Source organism: Arachis ipaensis, chromosome B1, assembly GCF_059453495.1.
Source record: "Arachis ipaensis isolate K30076 ecotype BB chromosome B1, ASM5945349v1, whole genome shotgun sequence".
In the NCBI taxonomy this organism is placed as follows: domain Eukaryota; kingdom Viridiplantae; phylum Streptophyta; class Magnoliopsida; order Fabales; family Fabaceae; genus Arachis; species Arachis ipaensis.
Genome location: NC_142436.1, coordinates 136,437,600 through 136,452,305, shown reverse-complemented (window position 1 = coordinate 136,452,305; position 14,706 = coordinate 136,437,600). Strand labels below are relative to the sequence as shown.

General features: G+C 36.2%; 2 protein-coding genes across 2 annotated transcripts; both read left to right on the top strand.

Annotated features, from left to right (window-relative positions):
• Nucleotides 1-3,884: 3,884 nt before the first annotated feature.
• On the top strand, nucleotides 3,885-6,171 carry PPR2 (Tetratricopeptide repeat (TPR)-like superfamily protein). Its single transcript, XM_016338881.3, has 2 exons — nucleotides 3,885-4,410; nucleotides 4,574-6,171. Exons 1-2 carry the CDS (start codon nucleotides 4,021-4,023, stop codon nucleotides 5,723-5,725), a joined length of 1,542 nt encoding a protein of 513 aa, XP_016194367.1. The 5' UTR covers nucleotides 3,885-4,020; the 3' UTR covers nucleotides 5,726-6,171.
• A 153-nt stretch (nucleotides 6,172-6,324) lies between these two features.
• Nucleotides 6,325-14,438, top strand: ABCG37 (pleiotropic drug resistance 9). Its single transcript, XM_088501815.1, has 22 exons — nucleotides 6,325-7,177; nucleotides 7,939-8,062; nucleotides 8,157-8,242; nucleotides 8,364-8,448; nucleotides 8,807-8,966; nucleotides 9,066-9,142; nucleotides 9,222-9,275; nucleotides 9,347-9,437; nucleotides 9,524-9,825; nucleotides 9,903-10,498; nucleotides 10,588-10,748; nucleotides 10,830-10,933; nucleotides 11,042-11,192; nucleotides 11,272-11,483; nucleotides 11,583-11,915; nucleotides 12,013-12,303; nucleotides 12,541-12,624; nucleotides 12,704-12,837; nucleotides 12,993-13,220; nucleotides 13,395-13,566; nucleotides 13,656-13,910; nucleotides 14,064-14,438. Exons 1-22 carry the CDS (start codon nucleotides 6,789-6,791, stop codon nucleotides 14,340-14,342), a joined length of 4,368 nt encoding a protein of 1,455 aa, XP_088357941.1. The 5' UTR covers nucleotides 6,325-6,788; the 3' UTR covers nucleotides 14,343-14,438.
• Nucleotides 14,439-14,706: the final 268 nt, after the last annotated feature.

Genomic DNA, 14,706 nt, shown 5'->3' with positions numbered 1-14,706 from the left:
TATTAGAAATATAACCATTAGCGGAACTCTTTTATTTATATTGACAAGCATTTTTTGTTAGCACTAGATTTATACTAGCACTTTTAATATCAATAACTTTGTTGGCTAACTGTTAACTGAAAATAATAAATTATATTAACTTTGTAATATTGTTGTAGCAAAATATTATGTACATACAAAAATAGTAATCAAATCAATTATTATGTATTTATCATGTATTATTTAACTCAATTTTAATCAATATTTTGTATTTCATTGCGTGTATTGTAAATTTGCGTGCAGTTAGAACACATATACTAACCGATTAAAATGGCAAACCAGACAATAAAAAAAATTAAGCATGAGTTCCTCAATTAAGTGGCCTAAAATGCAAGCAACGAATAAGCAAAGATTAAAGCACAAGCGAGCTTAGACAAACACAACAAAAATGAATTGAATTTTTGTTGAAATTGAAATTATAGAAGTGAAAGTGCAATAGAATGGAACAACCAACAATATTCAATTCAAGAGTGACTAAACTACTTATTCATCCCAAAATCAATGAAATAGTCACACGGATGAAGTACTTGTTCGAAGAAGGAGAAGCTTGATGAAAATCAAGTCAGGTCAACTCAAACAAATTCAAAACATTCAAGAACAAGTACATTGTTATGTGATTATATTGATTTGAAAACCATGATGAACAAGCAATCCAATTCCCTACACTAAAATCAAATGCACATAATAAAAAAAAATGTCACCTAAGATCCAACAAAATGTAAATGTTCAAATCCAATTAGGTGTTCGGAGATCAAACCAATGAACAAGTGCATTGTTGAATTTCAACCTTAATTAGCATCAATATCATCCAAAAGTGCACAATTCATGAGTAATTTGCCAACAAGAATGTAGTTTAATGCATACGGTAGCTACAACATATGAATTAAACTCAAAGTTCATTCAGGCAATACATCGAACAGTTAGTGCGTGATGCTTGCGCATCTTTAGTGTTTTTTCTTCTGTATTTTAATTGATTTATTAAGAATTTCTGTTAAATAAGCAATGAATTTAAGGTTAGAATGAACATTACTTTGATTAGTTGAATTTTATTTATTACAGGAAGTTCTAGAAGGGAAACAAAAAGAAATAAAACAGAAAGGAGGATGGAGAGCAAGACACAGAAAGCTCTCTGTGATAAATAGTAACAAGCAGAATACTTTCTGTAATTAACATAAAGCTCCCTGGAAGAAGAAAAGCGAAGGGTGTGCAATGTAGGGGCTTTCACGTACTACGTTGGGGACATTTCACATGTCACGCATAGCATGCAGTGCGCGTATGCGTGACCATCACAATTCACGTAGTACGCTGGAGATATCACATACAACGCAGCAGTCACGCGTACGCATACAACATGCGTATACGCAACAAGAGAATTTTTAACAAAAACGCGTATGCTTGAGGCACGCGTACGCGTGAGTTGATTTTCGCATAGTACATGGAATTCACCACGTACAACGTGAGGGCAGTTTCTTAAGGTCAAATTGAAGAAATTGGCTCACGTACAACGTAGCTTAATTTACGTTGTACGTAAGCCCAATAAAATACATTCCAAAACCAAACATACTTCACGTATCGAGATAAAACCGCCGGTAACTGTGACAGAAACTATAGTACCATTTAGCGACGGTATAAAACCGCTGCTAAACATGCGCTAACTTAGACATATCGAGATAAATCGCAGCGGTTTGAAAACCGCCGGTAAACATGAAGCAAATCGTGTCAGTCGCATTTGGCGGCGGTTTTCTAATGGTGTGCCGTGAAATTTTGATTTAGTGACGGTTATACCAGCGGTTGCTGAAAACCGCTGCCAAACCCAATCCCAGCGCCCATATTCATGGAGGTCCAGGTAGCTGCCGGCCTTTGAAGAAAACCGCCGGTATTCTGCGCCTCCCTTGTAGTGCATGGTGTAAGCCATGTACTACTTGGGTTTGTAACCTTTCCCAAGATTTCAATTCAAGATCAAATCTTCTCCAATTTTTCAACCTTCTAGAAAATAAATCACAAGCCCATTGATGACAGCATTAATTGAAGATTGCAAGGACATAAAGATTAGAAGTTATGCTAGAGAAAATCATTAATTAGATAGATTTGATTTTGTTTTAATTTGATTTTGTTTTAATTTTAATTTGAATTTTAAATTAGGGTTAGTATTTAAAGAGAAGTCAGACACTTTGTTAAGGGTTCTTCTTCGGCTGCTTCGGCAGTTTTACATTTTCTTAAGAATTTTCTAAAGAATATGAGTTTCTAATTCTCCTCAGTTAAGGATAGGAGCTTTGTTGATTTCATGGATTAACGTTTTAAACTTTTCTACCTTTGATTTATGCATTGATATCTTTTCTCAATGACGTCGTTTATGGAATGCCCACGTGGCAGTTCAAGCTCCATATCATCAATGTTTAGACGACACTTCTGCGAGGGACTACTAGAGATGCACTTTTTCGAATTTCAGAGATTTAATTGGTCATTTTTAAAAGTTAAGAACTAAATTGAATAGTGATTTAAAATTCAGAACCATTTTAGACATTTATTCTTTTTAAAAATTATTTTTATCAATAATATAAATTTTTAATTATGATTTTGATATTTTAAAAAATAAATAAACTATTACTTTTAACCATAAAAATTAAAATACGAATAAGTTTAACTATAAAAATAATAAGTTATTGTAATGCCTATCAAAGATCGAATTAGTATAACAAACTTATCCAACAAATTATAAATTTTCCATAATTTTAAAGAACTAATCCAATTCTCAATTAATATTAAATTATGTTACATGTTTTTTTTACTAAAAGTAGGAAAATTCGAACTCGCAACCTTTTAAATGAGTATAGAAAGATACCATTTGAGCTATAACTCACTAGTAATTATGTTACATGCTTAATCATTAGAATTGTTTGTCTTTAAATTTTTTTTGGAAAAACTACCAAAAGTACCCATGAAGTTTATGAACGCTGACGAAAGTACCCATAAATTAAGGAAATTAACGCTGTACCCATGAGAGAAGGATTTCGTACGACAAAAATATCCAAACCTTAATTTTTTGTTAATTTTTTAATAAAATTCTCAAATTACTCCATTCTAACATCATTCTACCATCACTCCCTCTCTTCTCACTTCTTTTTCTCTCCTCACTTCTCCCTCTCTCAAAAACCCTCACCGAGTCACTGAGTCACATAACTCTCCTCCTACCTCCTCACTGTCGTCTGCCACCCACCTACCTATCACCGCCAATCTCCCCCCTCTCACTGCTCCCCTCTCACTCTTAAGGTGACTACATAACCTTCATCGCACGCCTGTGACCCAACCTAAGGAGAATGGCACCGTGCTGCGCCTATTCTAGCCAAGGAGAACGTTGTCGTGGCGCGCCTAACCCAGTCGAGGAGAACACTGTCGTCGCGCATCTGAGAAGAGAAAGGGTTCGTGGTGGTGCTGCATGCAAAAAGAGGGTTTAGTAAACTTATGACTAAATCAGTTAAGGTCCGATCTTCCACCACCACCACCACCACCACCACTATTGATTTTGGCATGGTCTGTTGTAGGAGTAGTTTTGAACTCTATGGCAAAGATTTTAAAGGTGCAGGTTGGGTTATGGAAGGTTGAAAAAATGAGTTGAGGTTGATGGTGAATTAGTTTGGGAATTTTATTAAAAATTCAACAAAAAAATTAGGGTTTGAATACTTTTATCGTACAGAACTCATCTTTTATGGATACAGTATTAATTTTCTTAGTTTATGATTATTTTTGTCAATATTCGTAAATTTCATAGATACTTTTGGTACTTTTTCCTATTTTTTTTTTTATAATTAAACATTGTATTTTACTCTTAAAAAGTTGTATCTTACTATCTTATCGTGAGGGATGAAAGTCAGAAGGGAGAAGATGGTCATTTCGGTCTGCGTTAGAGGCTTAGTGCCGAGAGGGTAAGCCTTCTCTCTGTGCTTCGAGTTTCACTTCACACTTCACAGACTCGTACTGCTTATGGTTATGGCTTCCATTTCTCTCTCCTTCTCTTCTTCCGTCGTTCCCTCTCCAATTTCACACGACAAGTTCAAGAACACCTCTAAAACTAACAACCGTAGATCCCAAGATTCCTCCTTTCGTGTTATCCGCTTCGCAATTTCTTCTCCAACAAACTCAAGAACTGCTTCTTCTTCTTCTGCTTCTTCGGTTGCCAAGAAGAGACACTGGAAGCAAGGAGAGTACCCTGGCGTGTCAGAAACATCGTTAACCGGGAGTACGAGGAGGTCCCCGATCAAGAACATCAAGAAGAAATTAGACAAAAAGAACAATGCAAAAGCCTGGGTCAACACTGTCACTGAAGCCTTGTGTGAACACATCGACAAAAAGCAGTGGCTTCAAGCCCTAGAGGTTAATCTCAATCTCAATTTAATTATCGATTCTTTGAGCCTAAAGTCTCACATTTTAGTGAATTCTCAGTGTTATTTGTTCTTTTTTGCCATGTTTCTCTTTTAGGTTTAATGGATCAATATTCATTGCAGTTGTTTTTATTTTTGTTGATTGGAATATGCAGGTATTTGACATGCTTAAAGAACATTCATTTTACGAACCCAAAGAAGGGACTTACATGAAACTGATTGTGTTGCTTGGTAAATCCGGTCAACCCCACCGTGCCCGCCAGCTGTTTGAAACAATGATTAAAGAAGGTTGTAACCCTACTTCTGAACTTTACACGGCCTTATTAGCTGCATATTGCAGGAGCAACCTCATTGATGAGGCTTTTTCGATTCTTAATGAGATGAAGAACCTCCCTCTTTGCCAGCCTGATGTTTTCACTTACAGCACCCTGATAAAAGCCTGCATGGATGCTTTGAAGTTTGATATGGTTGAGTTGCTATATGAAGAGATGGCAGAAAGAAATATCACGCCTAACACTGTCACTCAGAACATCGTGTTGAGTGGTTATGGAAGGGCAGGGATGTTTGACCTGATGGAGAAAGTGTTGTCAAGTATGCTGCACAGCACTACATGCAAGCCTGATGTTTGGACAATGAACATAATCATCAGTGTCTTTGGTAACATGGGCCAGATTGATACGATGGAAAAGTGGTATGAAAAATTCCGAAACTTTGGGATAGAACCGGAAACACGAACTTTTAATATCTTGATTGGTGCTTATGGAAAGAAGAGGCTGTATGACAAAATGTCATCTGTGATGGAGTATATGCGCAAGTTGCAATTTCCCTGGACAACTTCTACCTATAACAATGTGATTGAGGCATTTGCAGATGTAGGCGACGCTAAACATATGGAGTGTACGTTTGATCAGATGCGTGCTGAGGGTATGAAAGCGGATACTAAGACTTTCTGCTGCCTTATCAATGGGTATGCAAATGCTGGCCTCTTCCACAAAGTAATTAGCAGTGTTCGCCTGGCCGCAAAGTTTGAGGTACCTGAGAACACATCCTTTTATAACGCAATCTTGTCTGCATGTGCAAAGGCTGAGGATTTGATGGAGATGGAGAGGGTTTTCAAGCGCATGAAGGATAAACAGTGTCGACCAGATGAAACAACATTCTCCATCATGGTAGAGGCATATAGAAAAGAGGGTATGAATGACAAGATATACTATTTGGAGCAGGAAAAACAGGCAATGATGGCTGATGATAATACAGTGGATAACCCCGAGGATGAACATCATGACTTATCTGTGGTTTATAGTTAAATGTGCTTGGAAATCTCTTTTCTCTCATCTCCATTTCTGGAGCAGCTGTTAGGTTAATTTTGACATGGAAGGAGTTGTCAGTTGCGTAATCAAGCTTCATATTTTCGTGATGGATGAGAACAACTCCTGTCTAGCTTCCCATATGGTTATTGTAGAGTTCAATGTCATTTTCGGCATCCTTTTAACGCGGAGAAGAATTCAAGTATCTGCACTATTTTGGTGTACAGGGTTAATTCACTGATAGTAGAGCTGAATAGTCTTAGGTCAAATTTGAGTCCTGTTAAATTAATGTCTGAAAGGAAAGTTTATACCGAAAGGCTTAAATTAGGGTGATGGTACTAGTACAGTTCCAATCCACAGTTCTTTTGTGGTTTAGGAAGTTGTATGATATTTGGATTATATATAATAACCAGACCAGAGTGCAGAAGTGAATTAGAAGTTGCCAAGTTCTCATAGCATGAAGCATTAATAATTAAATTTCTCCAAATTTGTTGAGCTTAGTTATATGTATAATTAAAAAAAAAACTATTGAGATGAAGAAAAAGGCATCCCAAAAGCTAGGAAGACCAAAGGTTCTCTTTACATGAGCAATTTATTTTCTATTAATTCAGTGAAATTTTTTAACACCAAGATCCACAAAATGGCCCCCATTCACATTGGTGTTTGTGTCAATGATATACCCTTGCTTGCACTTATTAAATTCTGCTATAATTAAATATTTTCAAATATGCCTCAGCTTTTGGACTTTGTTGATTAATTAATGTATCTGCGAGAGGCATCTTGTAATAGAAAAAAGGGTGTGACTGTTTTTGTTTTGATTCTTTAACAGCGTGTTCAGCAGCCATTTGCATGCCAAGGTAATGCATGACATATTGCATTGCATCATCAACATCTAGCAATCAAGCTTAAAAACATAGCGCCATACTCCTATAAATGTACGGATTTGGAAATATCATGCACTCCACACAGTGACACTGCCAAGGTTTAAGTTCCTTAGTGTTATGTTGAGATCAAGGTTAACCTAAACTACAACTAGAGAGTTTGTTAACCTTGATTGAGATAGATGGCTCAGCAGGCAGGTGTAGATGAGATAGAGTCTCTGAGAATTGAGTTGGCAGAGATTGGAAGGAGCATAAGGTCCTCATTCAGAAGCTATGCTTCCAGTTTCAGGAGCAATTCAAGCATAAATCCTGCGCTCGATGTTGATAACAATGAAGGCGATGCATTACAATGGGGTGAAATCCAGAGGCTTCCCACTTTTGAAAGGATCACTTCAGCTTTGTTCGATGTGCATGATAGTATTGGAACGAGCCGAGAAGTTAAAGGGAGGCAGGTGGTTGATGTCAGCAAGCTTGGAGCTCAAGAAAGGCATCTGTTCATCGAGAAGCTTATTAAGCACATCGAGAACGATAATCTTCGATTGTTGCAGAAATTCAGGAAAAGAATTGACAAGTAATCTTTTTCTTCCTTTTTTCTAATTTTTTAAGTCAACAGGTTGAGCTCTATCTTTTTTTCTTGGTGCATAAGATATATACATATAACTGGTTTTGCTTGGAGATGCTTCACTAAATGTATTTTAAATATCAATGATGATGCATGATAACCAAATGATAAGGACGACGACTTTATCTTTCATACGATCTTGTTTTATATGGCTAGAGTTGACTTCAAATTTGCATAAGTAGTTGAAGAACAAGATTAATACAATATTCAATATAAATATATAGATTATAATAAAAATGGGGGATAGATTCTCTCTTGTGGAAGTTTTCCTTGATCTGCTTATGTGTACATTTTTGCAATTAACTAAGAAGGTGGGTCAAAATATTTAGACATGACTAAATTGTATAAAATTCTCACTTAAAGGCCCTATTTAGTAACTATCTTAGCGAGAATATCAGTCCTGATGCAAAATTTACATGATTTTCTATCCATCCAAATTTAGGAAATAACAGGACATGGATGGAAACAGAACTTTTCTGTCTTTCCTCTACCTCTTGATTTTGCATGTTCTTTATAAGATACTTACTAAACATAGACAAAAAGGACCCTTTTCCAGAAAACCACACTAGTAAATAGTAAGTAACTTCCAAATGTGGTGAATTAGTATCACATATTGTGGTGTCCACTAAACTACTAACAACCTTATTAGTTATATCATGTGCATACATGTGAACATGGTTAATATTTTTTTTTTCATCTTTGCTTTGAAGAGTTGGTATTAAGTTACCCACTGTGGAAGTGAGATATCAAAATCTTACTGTGGAAGCAGAGTGTCAGGTAGTTAAGGGCAAGCCCATACCTACTTTGTGGAACACGTTAAAGGGGTGGATCATTGTAAGTTAACATCTCTGAAAAAATCAATTCGATGTATAACATCATTTTACACTATTTTTCTAACTTTTAACATTTTTTCTTTTGCTGCGAAAAGGATGCAGGTAAATTGTCAATCCTACGATCTCAACACTCCCGCATAAGTATAATCAAAGATGCCAACGGCATTATTAAGCCTGGAAGGTATGTTTATTGCTTACAAAGATAAGTAGTGCCATTGAACTTTGATAATCAGTATTCAGTAACATAAATTCATAACATGATTGTACTAGTGATTTGTTTTCAATGCTTGATTCTTTTGCAGGATGACCTTATTGCTTGGCCCTCCAGGAAGTGGCAAAACAACACTATTGTTGGCTCTGGCAGGGAAACTTGACCATTCTCTCAAGGTTTTGAATCTCTAGGCTTTTTTCTTGTAATTTATAAAAGCACTAGTCGGGATGCAACTATAGTTTCGAATTGTATCACATTGAAGATTGACTAATTTCTCTATAATATTTGGTTTCGAAAGTCGCATCTTCTTGCCATTCTTATATTGAATCTTTCAAGCATTCTGCTTTTTTGGGTCATAGCATTTTCTGTCTGCTACTATGTAACAATCTTTAGCCATGCAAACATTCATACTTCTAATATCTGAGTACCACAAACGAATTAATCATTTCAAAATGTGATAACTTGTTTAAATTAAAATTGATCTTTTGCATACTTGCTCTAATTGCCTATGCATTTATATGTATTTTCTAATAGGGTTTAGGGGAAATTTCTTACAATGGACACACACTAGAAGAATTCATTCCCCAAAAATCCTCAGCTTATGTAAGCCAATATGATCTGCATATTCCAGAGATGACAGTTAGGGAAACACTTGATTTCTCAGCACGTTGTCAAGGTGTAGGAAGCAAAGATGGTAGGTAACGCAAATTTCCCGAAAAAAAAAAGGAAAAAAGAAAAACATGTTTAGTTAAACTGATGGCTTGAGTGATATTTTGTTTTCCTTGTACGAAAGAGCTTCTGAAGGAAGTAAGTAGAAGAGAGAAAGAAGCAGGAATAATGCCAGACCCTGATTTAGATGCATATATGAAGGTACAACACCCTACATCTTTAACTTGTCCACCTCCAACTCTTGTTGGAGAACATACTTTGACTGAATTTTTCATTATAGGCGACATCAGTGAAGGGATTGAAGAGAACTCTTCAAACGGACTACATTTTGAAGGTAGTAAACTAATTTTCTCCATGGATTTAGAGTTTCAGTGGCTCATATCTTGATAATTTGTTGCCTTATAGATCCTTGGTCTCGATATCTGTGCCGACACATTGGTTGGAGATCCTATAAGAAGAGGTATATCGGGGGGTCAAAAGAAAAGGTTAACAACAGGTATCGGTAGTATACTCTATAGCAATCATTTTATTATAACTTGATGTATGAAGTGGAGATGATCCTGACTTTGGTGCATGATGAAGGAGAAATGATGGTTGGACCAACAAGAGCTCTCTTTATGGATGAAATTTCCAATGGCTTGGACAGTTCCACTACTTTCCAAATAATCTCCTGTCTTCAGCATATGGTGCATATCACAGATGCAACCGCTTTGATTTCTCTCCTTCAGCCAGCACCAGAGACCTTTGATCTCTTTGATGACATTGTTTTAATGGCAGAAGGGAAAATTGTGTACCACGGTCCACGTGATTGTATAGTTGAGTTCTTCGAGGACTGTGGGTTCCAGTGTCCACAACGAAAAGGCACTGCTGACTTTCTTCAAGAGGTATATAAGTAAAGCTTAATCTTAATTATATTTTCCTTTATAATTTCATAATAATTTGAAACATTTGTTAAAACCAGGTTATCTCTAGAAAAGACCAAGCACAGTATTGGAGCAGAGTAGAAGAACCTTATAGCTATGTTACTGTTGAACAGTTCATTGAGAAATTTAAGCATAGTTCATTTGGCAAAAAGCTGGAGGAGGAGATCTCAAAGCCATTTGACAAGTCTCAGAGCCATAAGAATGCTCTCGCCTTTAAAAAATACTCATTAACAAAGTGGGAATTATTTAGGGCTTGCATAATGAGGGAGCTTCTTCTAATGAAAAGGAATTCTTTTGTCTACATATTCAAGTCAACGCAACTTGTGATCGTTGCTTCTATAGGAATGACTGTTTTCATTCGGACACGAATGTCTGTTGATGCACTTCATGGGAATTATTTCATGGGGTCGTTATTCTATTCACTCATCATACTTTTGGTTGATGGAATTCCAGAACTTTCTATGACAGTATCGAGACTTTCAGTGTTCTACAAACAGAAAGAGCTGTGCTTTTATCCTGCTTGGGCTTATTCAATCCCTTCAGCCGTTCTCAAGATTCCACTTTCATTGTTGGAATCTTTCATTTGGACTGCACTTACTTATTATGTTATTGGTTACAGCCCTGAGATTGGCAGGTTAGTCCTCAATGGAAAGCTAATTTCATTCTTCAATTTCTGGCATTATTGTAACAATGTTTCAAGTAATGTTCAAATTTTTCTTTCAGGTTCTTTCGCCAATTCCTCCTCCTATTTACCTTGCACATGTCAGCAATATCAATGTTTCGATTCGTTGCCTCAGTTTTCCAAAATGTGGCTGTTGCTACGACGGCTGGCACTCTGACCATACTATATGTTTTACTATTTGGAGGCTTCATCCTCCCAAAGCGTGAGAAGCTAGGACTCTCTTGATTTTTTGAGCATATATTTTTTGTTCAAATGATAATTCTTAGACGTTTTTTTGTTGTAGCCTATATGCCATCCTGGTTACGGTGGGGATTTTGGATTTCTCCTTTGTCATATGGAGAGTTGGCTGTGACGGTGAATGAATTTCTTGCTCCTAGATGGCAAAAGGTAATAATGTTTTGAAACTTAAATCTGTATGAGTTTCTTTTGATAACAAAGATTCCTCAACTTTACTGTATAGAAAATGTGAGTCTGGCTTTGTTTTTCTTAATGAAGATGTCTACAAACACAACGTTGGGTCGCAAAATAATGGACGGCCGTGGTCTTAACTTTGATGGCTACTTTTACTGGATATCGATTGGTGCCTTACTTGGGTTCACAGTTCTGTTTAACACAGCTTTTACACTGGTCTTGTCTTTCTTTAAGGGTAAGTTAGTCTCTTGTAGGCCATGTTTCACATTAACTATATTATTCATTAACCCTTCACTTTGGTATTGTACTCTTAGCTCCTTCACGGTCTCGTGCTCTTATATCTTCCGACAAGCATTCAGAATTACAAGGAAATCAAGAAAACAATGATAGCTTTGCAGGAGACAGCACTCTGGTTGAAAGTACAGCAGAACCAAGAAAAGGTCAGCACTCAGGAGGAGTGGTTCTGCCTTTCCAGCCACTAACATTAACATTTCGTGATGTGCAGTACTATGTTGACACTCCTATGGTACCCTTTATGATTGAGTTCCACTTAGTTGTTACTTACAAAATAAGTTACTATTGTCTCCATGGAGATGCCTGTATAATCACATCATTTTGAATGCAGGAAATGAGAAACCGAGGATTTGACAAGAAGCAGCTTCAGCTTCTTTGTGACGTTACAGGTTCATTGAGACCAGGCATATTAACAGCCCTGATGGGAGTCAGTGGCGCGGGGAAAACAACTTTATTGGATGTTCTTTGTGGAAGAAAAACTGGAGGTACTATAGAAGGGGATATTAGAATCGGTGGCTATCCAAAGGTTCAAGAAACATTTGCAAGGATCTCAGGTTACTGCGAACAAAATGACATTCATTCTCCGAATATAACAGTAGAAGAATCCGTGATGTTTTCTGCTTGGCTTCGGCTTCCTCCTCAGATTGATGCAATAACTAAATCTGTACAAGTTTCTTCTTAAAGCAGCAAATTATTTCTGTGAAATTGAACTTGTTTATTGGATTGGATTTCATTCATTTCCTCGAATAATCATTTCTCAGGAATTCGTAAAGGAAGTCCTTCATACTATTGAGCTCGATGGGATCAAAGATTCCTTAGTAGGCTTGCCAAATGTTAGCGGATTGTCAACCGAGCAAAGAAAACGGCTGACCATAGCCATTGAGCTTGTTGCTAATCCTTCAATCATATTTATGGATGAACCAACTTCTGGTTTAGATGCAAGGGCAGCTGCAGTTGTTATGAGAGCAGTGAAGAATGTTGTTGGAACAGGAAGAACTGTTACATGCACCATTCACCAACCCAGTATTGATATATTCGAGTCATTTGATGAGGTATATAATCATATTACTGTGTGATGAAACATCTTAAACGGCTCCGTTAGTACTCTTGGTTTTGGTAATATTTATGACAGATATTTCTAATGTTAATGAAGTTGTGTGTTTCAGTTTTCTTCCTAGGAATTTAGCATGAAAGATGCCACAGGATATAGTTTTGATATCTTTCAAAGTTGGGTATGTTGTAGATTCATGAGTGTACTAATTTAAGGTTCTTGTCTCTGTTACCTTAAGCTAATTCTCATGAAAACTGGAGGATGCATAATCTACTCCGGCCCACTCGGAAAGCACTCAAGTCGGGTTATCGAATACTTTGAGGTCAGTTTGATCTTACTGAAGAAACAAGTGATTGATTGCAAAATCTTGTTTTACATTCTTGCAACTTGTGTTCATACAGAGTATACCAGGGATGCCAAAGATTAAAGACAACTATAATCCATCGACATGGATGCTAGAAGTAACTTCAGGTTCTGCAGAAATCGAACTCGGAGTAGATTTTGCACAAATTTATAGGGAGTCAACTTTATATGAGTAAGTAATTCAAATAATTTTGTTAAAGCATCATTTTACTTGCTAGTACGAATAAAATTCCAGTAATATATAAATAATTAGCATCAACATATTAGTGAATAATTAGACTTTTTTTCTTTTTTTGACACTTATTATTATTATTCATGCGAGTGCAGGCAGAACAAAGAGTTAGTTGAACAATTAAGTTCACCAGTTCCTGGTTCCAAAGATTTGTTTTTTCCTTCTCATTTTCCACAAAATGGTTGGGAACAGTTTAAAGCATGCTTATGGAAACAACATTTGTCATATTGGAGAAACCCTTCATACAACTTGATGCGCATAATGTTTGTGATTGCTGCATCCTTTCTGTTTGGGATAATATTCTGGAAGAAAGGAAAGAACATGTTAGTGAGCATAATTCTACTGAATAATTTTCTTAACAGTTCATGTTTTCTTCATTTTTCAAAAGCAGATTGCTGCTATTAGCAATTCTTTAGATATTTGGTGTATTTATTTATGATCTGATTTTGATGCACTATTAGTGTTAAAAAGTTTACTTCACTTTTGCTTATTTACAGAGACAACCAGCAGGATCTCTTCAATATATTTGGTTCAATGTTCATTGCTATTCTCTTCTTTGGGATAAATAATGGCTCGTCAGTTTTACCGGTTGTGGCAACAGAGCGCACCGTTCTGTACCGCGAAAAATTTGCTGGAATGTACTCTCCATGGGCCTATTCATTTGCACAGGTTCACCATTCATGTTCATCTGGTCATTTTCTTTCTCTGATTGAAAAAAAAAATGTAGAAACTAGAAACCATTTTTTCATGTGTTGTAGGTGACAATTGAGGTTCCCTATTTGTTGACTCAAGCTGTTCTCTATGTCATAATCACATACCCTATGATTGGGTACCATTGGTCTGCATACAAAATATTTTGGTCATTTTACAGCATATTCTGCAACCTGCTATACTTCAATTACCTAGGAATGGTCATTGTTTCATTCACACCAAATGTTCAAGTTGCTTCCATTGCGTGTTCCTCTGCTTACACCATGCTCAATTTGTTTTCTGGCTACATTGTGCCACGTCCGGTAAGTTTTATTCTACCCGATACCTCTTGGTTAGAGTATAAGATGCTTACCATCTTCACTAATCTCATATCTGTAATTATACATATCTAATAAAAAAATAGTAAATTATTAGTACCTATTAATGATAATGTGATGGTTGTTTCCTCATTGCAGCAAATTCCAAAGTGGTGGATTTGGATGTATTATTTATGCCCCACGTCGTGGGCACTGAATGGGTTGCTTACTTCACAATATGGAGATATAAACAAAGAGATATCAGTAACAGCCTTTACAGATGCAAAAAACAGAACAATTGCTGAATTTTTAAGAGACTACTATGGTTTTCACCATGATTTGTTAGGTGTAACTGCTCTAATTCTCATTGTATTCCCCGTTATATTTGCCCTTCTATTTGCATACTGCATTGGACATCTCAACTTCTTGAGAAGGTGAAATCGTTTTGTAAAGAGTGCACCCGTAAAACATGTATGTCACAATATGTGAATAATTTGATCAATAAAATTAACTTATTGTGTTTCTTTATTGTGACATGCTTTGCCTATTGTTGTTCCAACCACAATAAATAGAAGAGCCAAAATTTTTGCTGTCAAAATAATGTTAATCAGTATCGATTCTTCTTTCTATCTTTCTTTCTTTGTTTATTTTTTGTACTAATTACCTTTTATGATAGAGCTGTTTCCAACGAAAGACTCGTCCAAATCTGGATTAGTTGAGGCAAAATCTTAGATACTGAAACTGAACAAGTAATAGAAAAAGAAAGTAAATGACTTTTCTTCTCTACGAAATATTTAGATGA

Bases quoted from the DNA above. Each gene is read 5' to 3' on its own strand.
- PPR2 (XM_016338881.3), top strand. From the start codon at position 4,021: ATGGTTATGGCTTCCATTTCTCTCTCCTTCTCTTCTTCCGTCGTTCCC. The intron at 4,411-4,573 runs GTTAATCTCAAT...TGGAATATGCAG, and splicing joins AGTGGCTTCAAGCCCTAGAG to GTATTTGACATGCTTAAAGA.
- ABCG37 (XM_088501815.1), top strand. From the start codon at position 6,789: ATGGCTCAGCAGGCAGGTGTAGATGAGATAGAGTCTCTGAGAATTGAG. The intron at 11,193-11,271 runs GTAAGTTAGTCT...TTGTACTCTTAG, and splicing joins GGTCTTGTCTTTCTTTAAGG to CTCCTTCACGGTCTCGTGCT. The intron at 12,625-12,703 runs GTCAGTTTGATC...GTGTTCATACAG, and splicing joins GGGTTATCGAATACTTTGAG to AGTATACCAGGGATGCCAAA.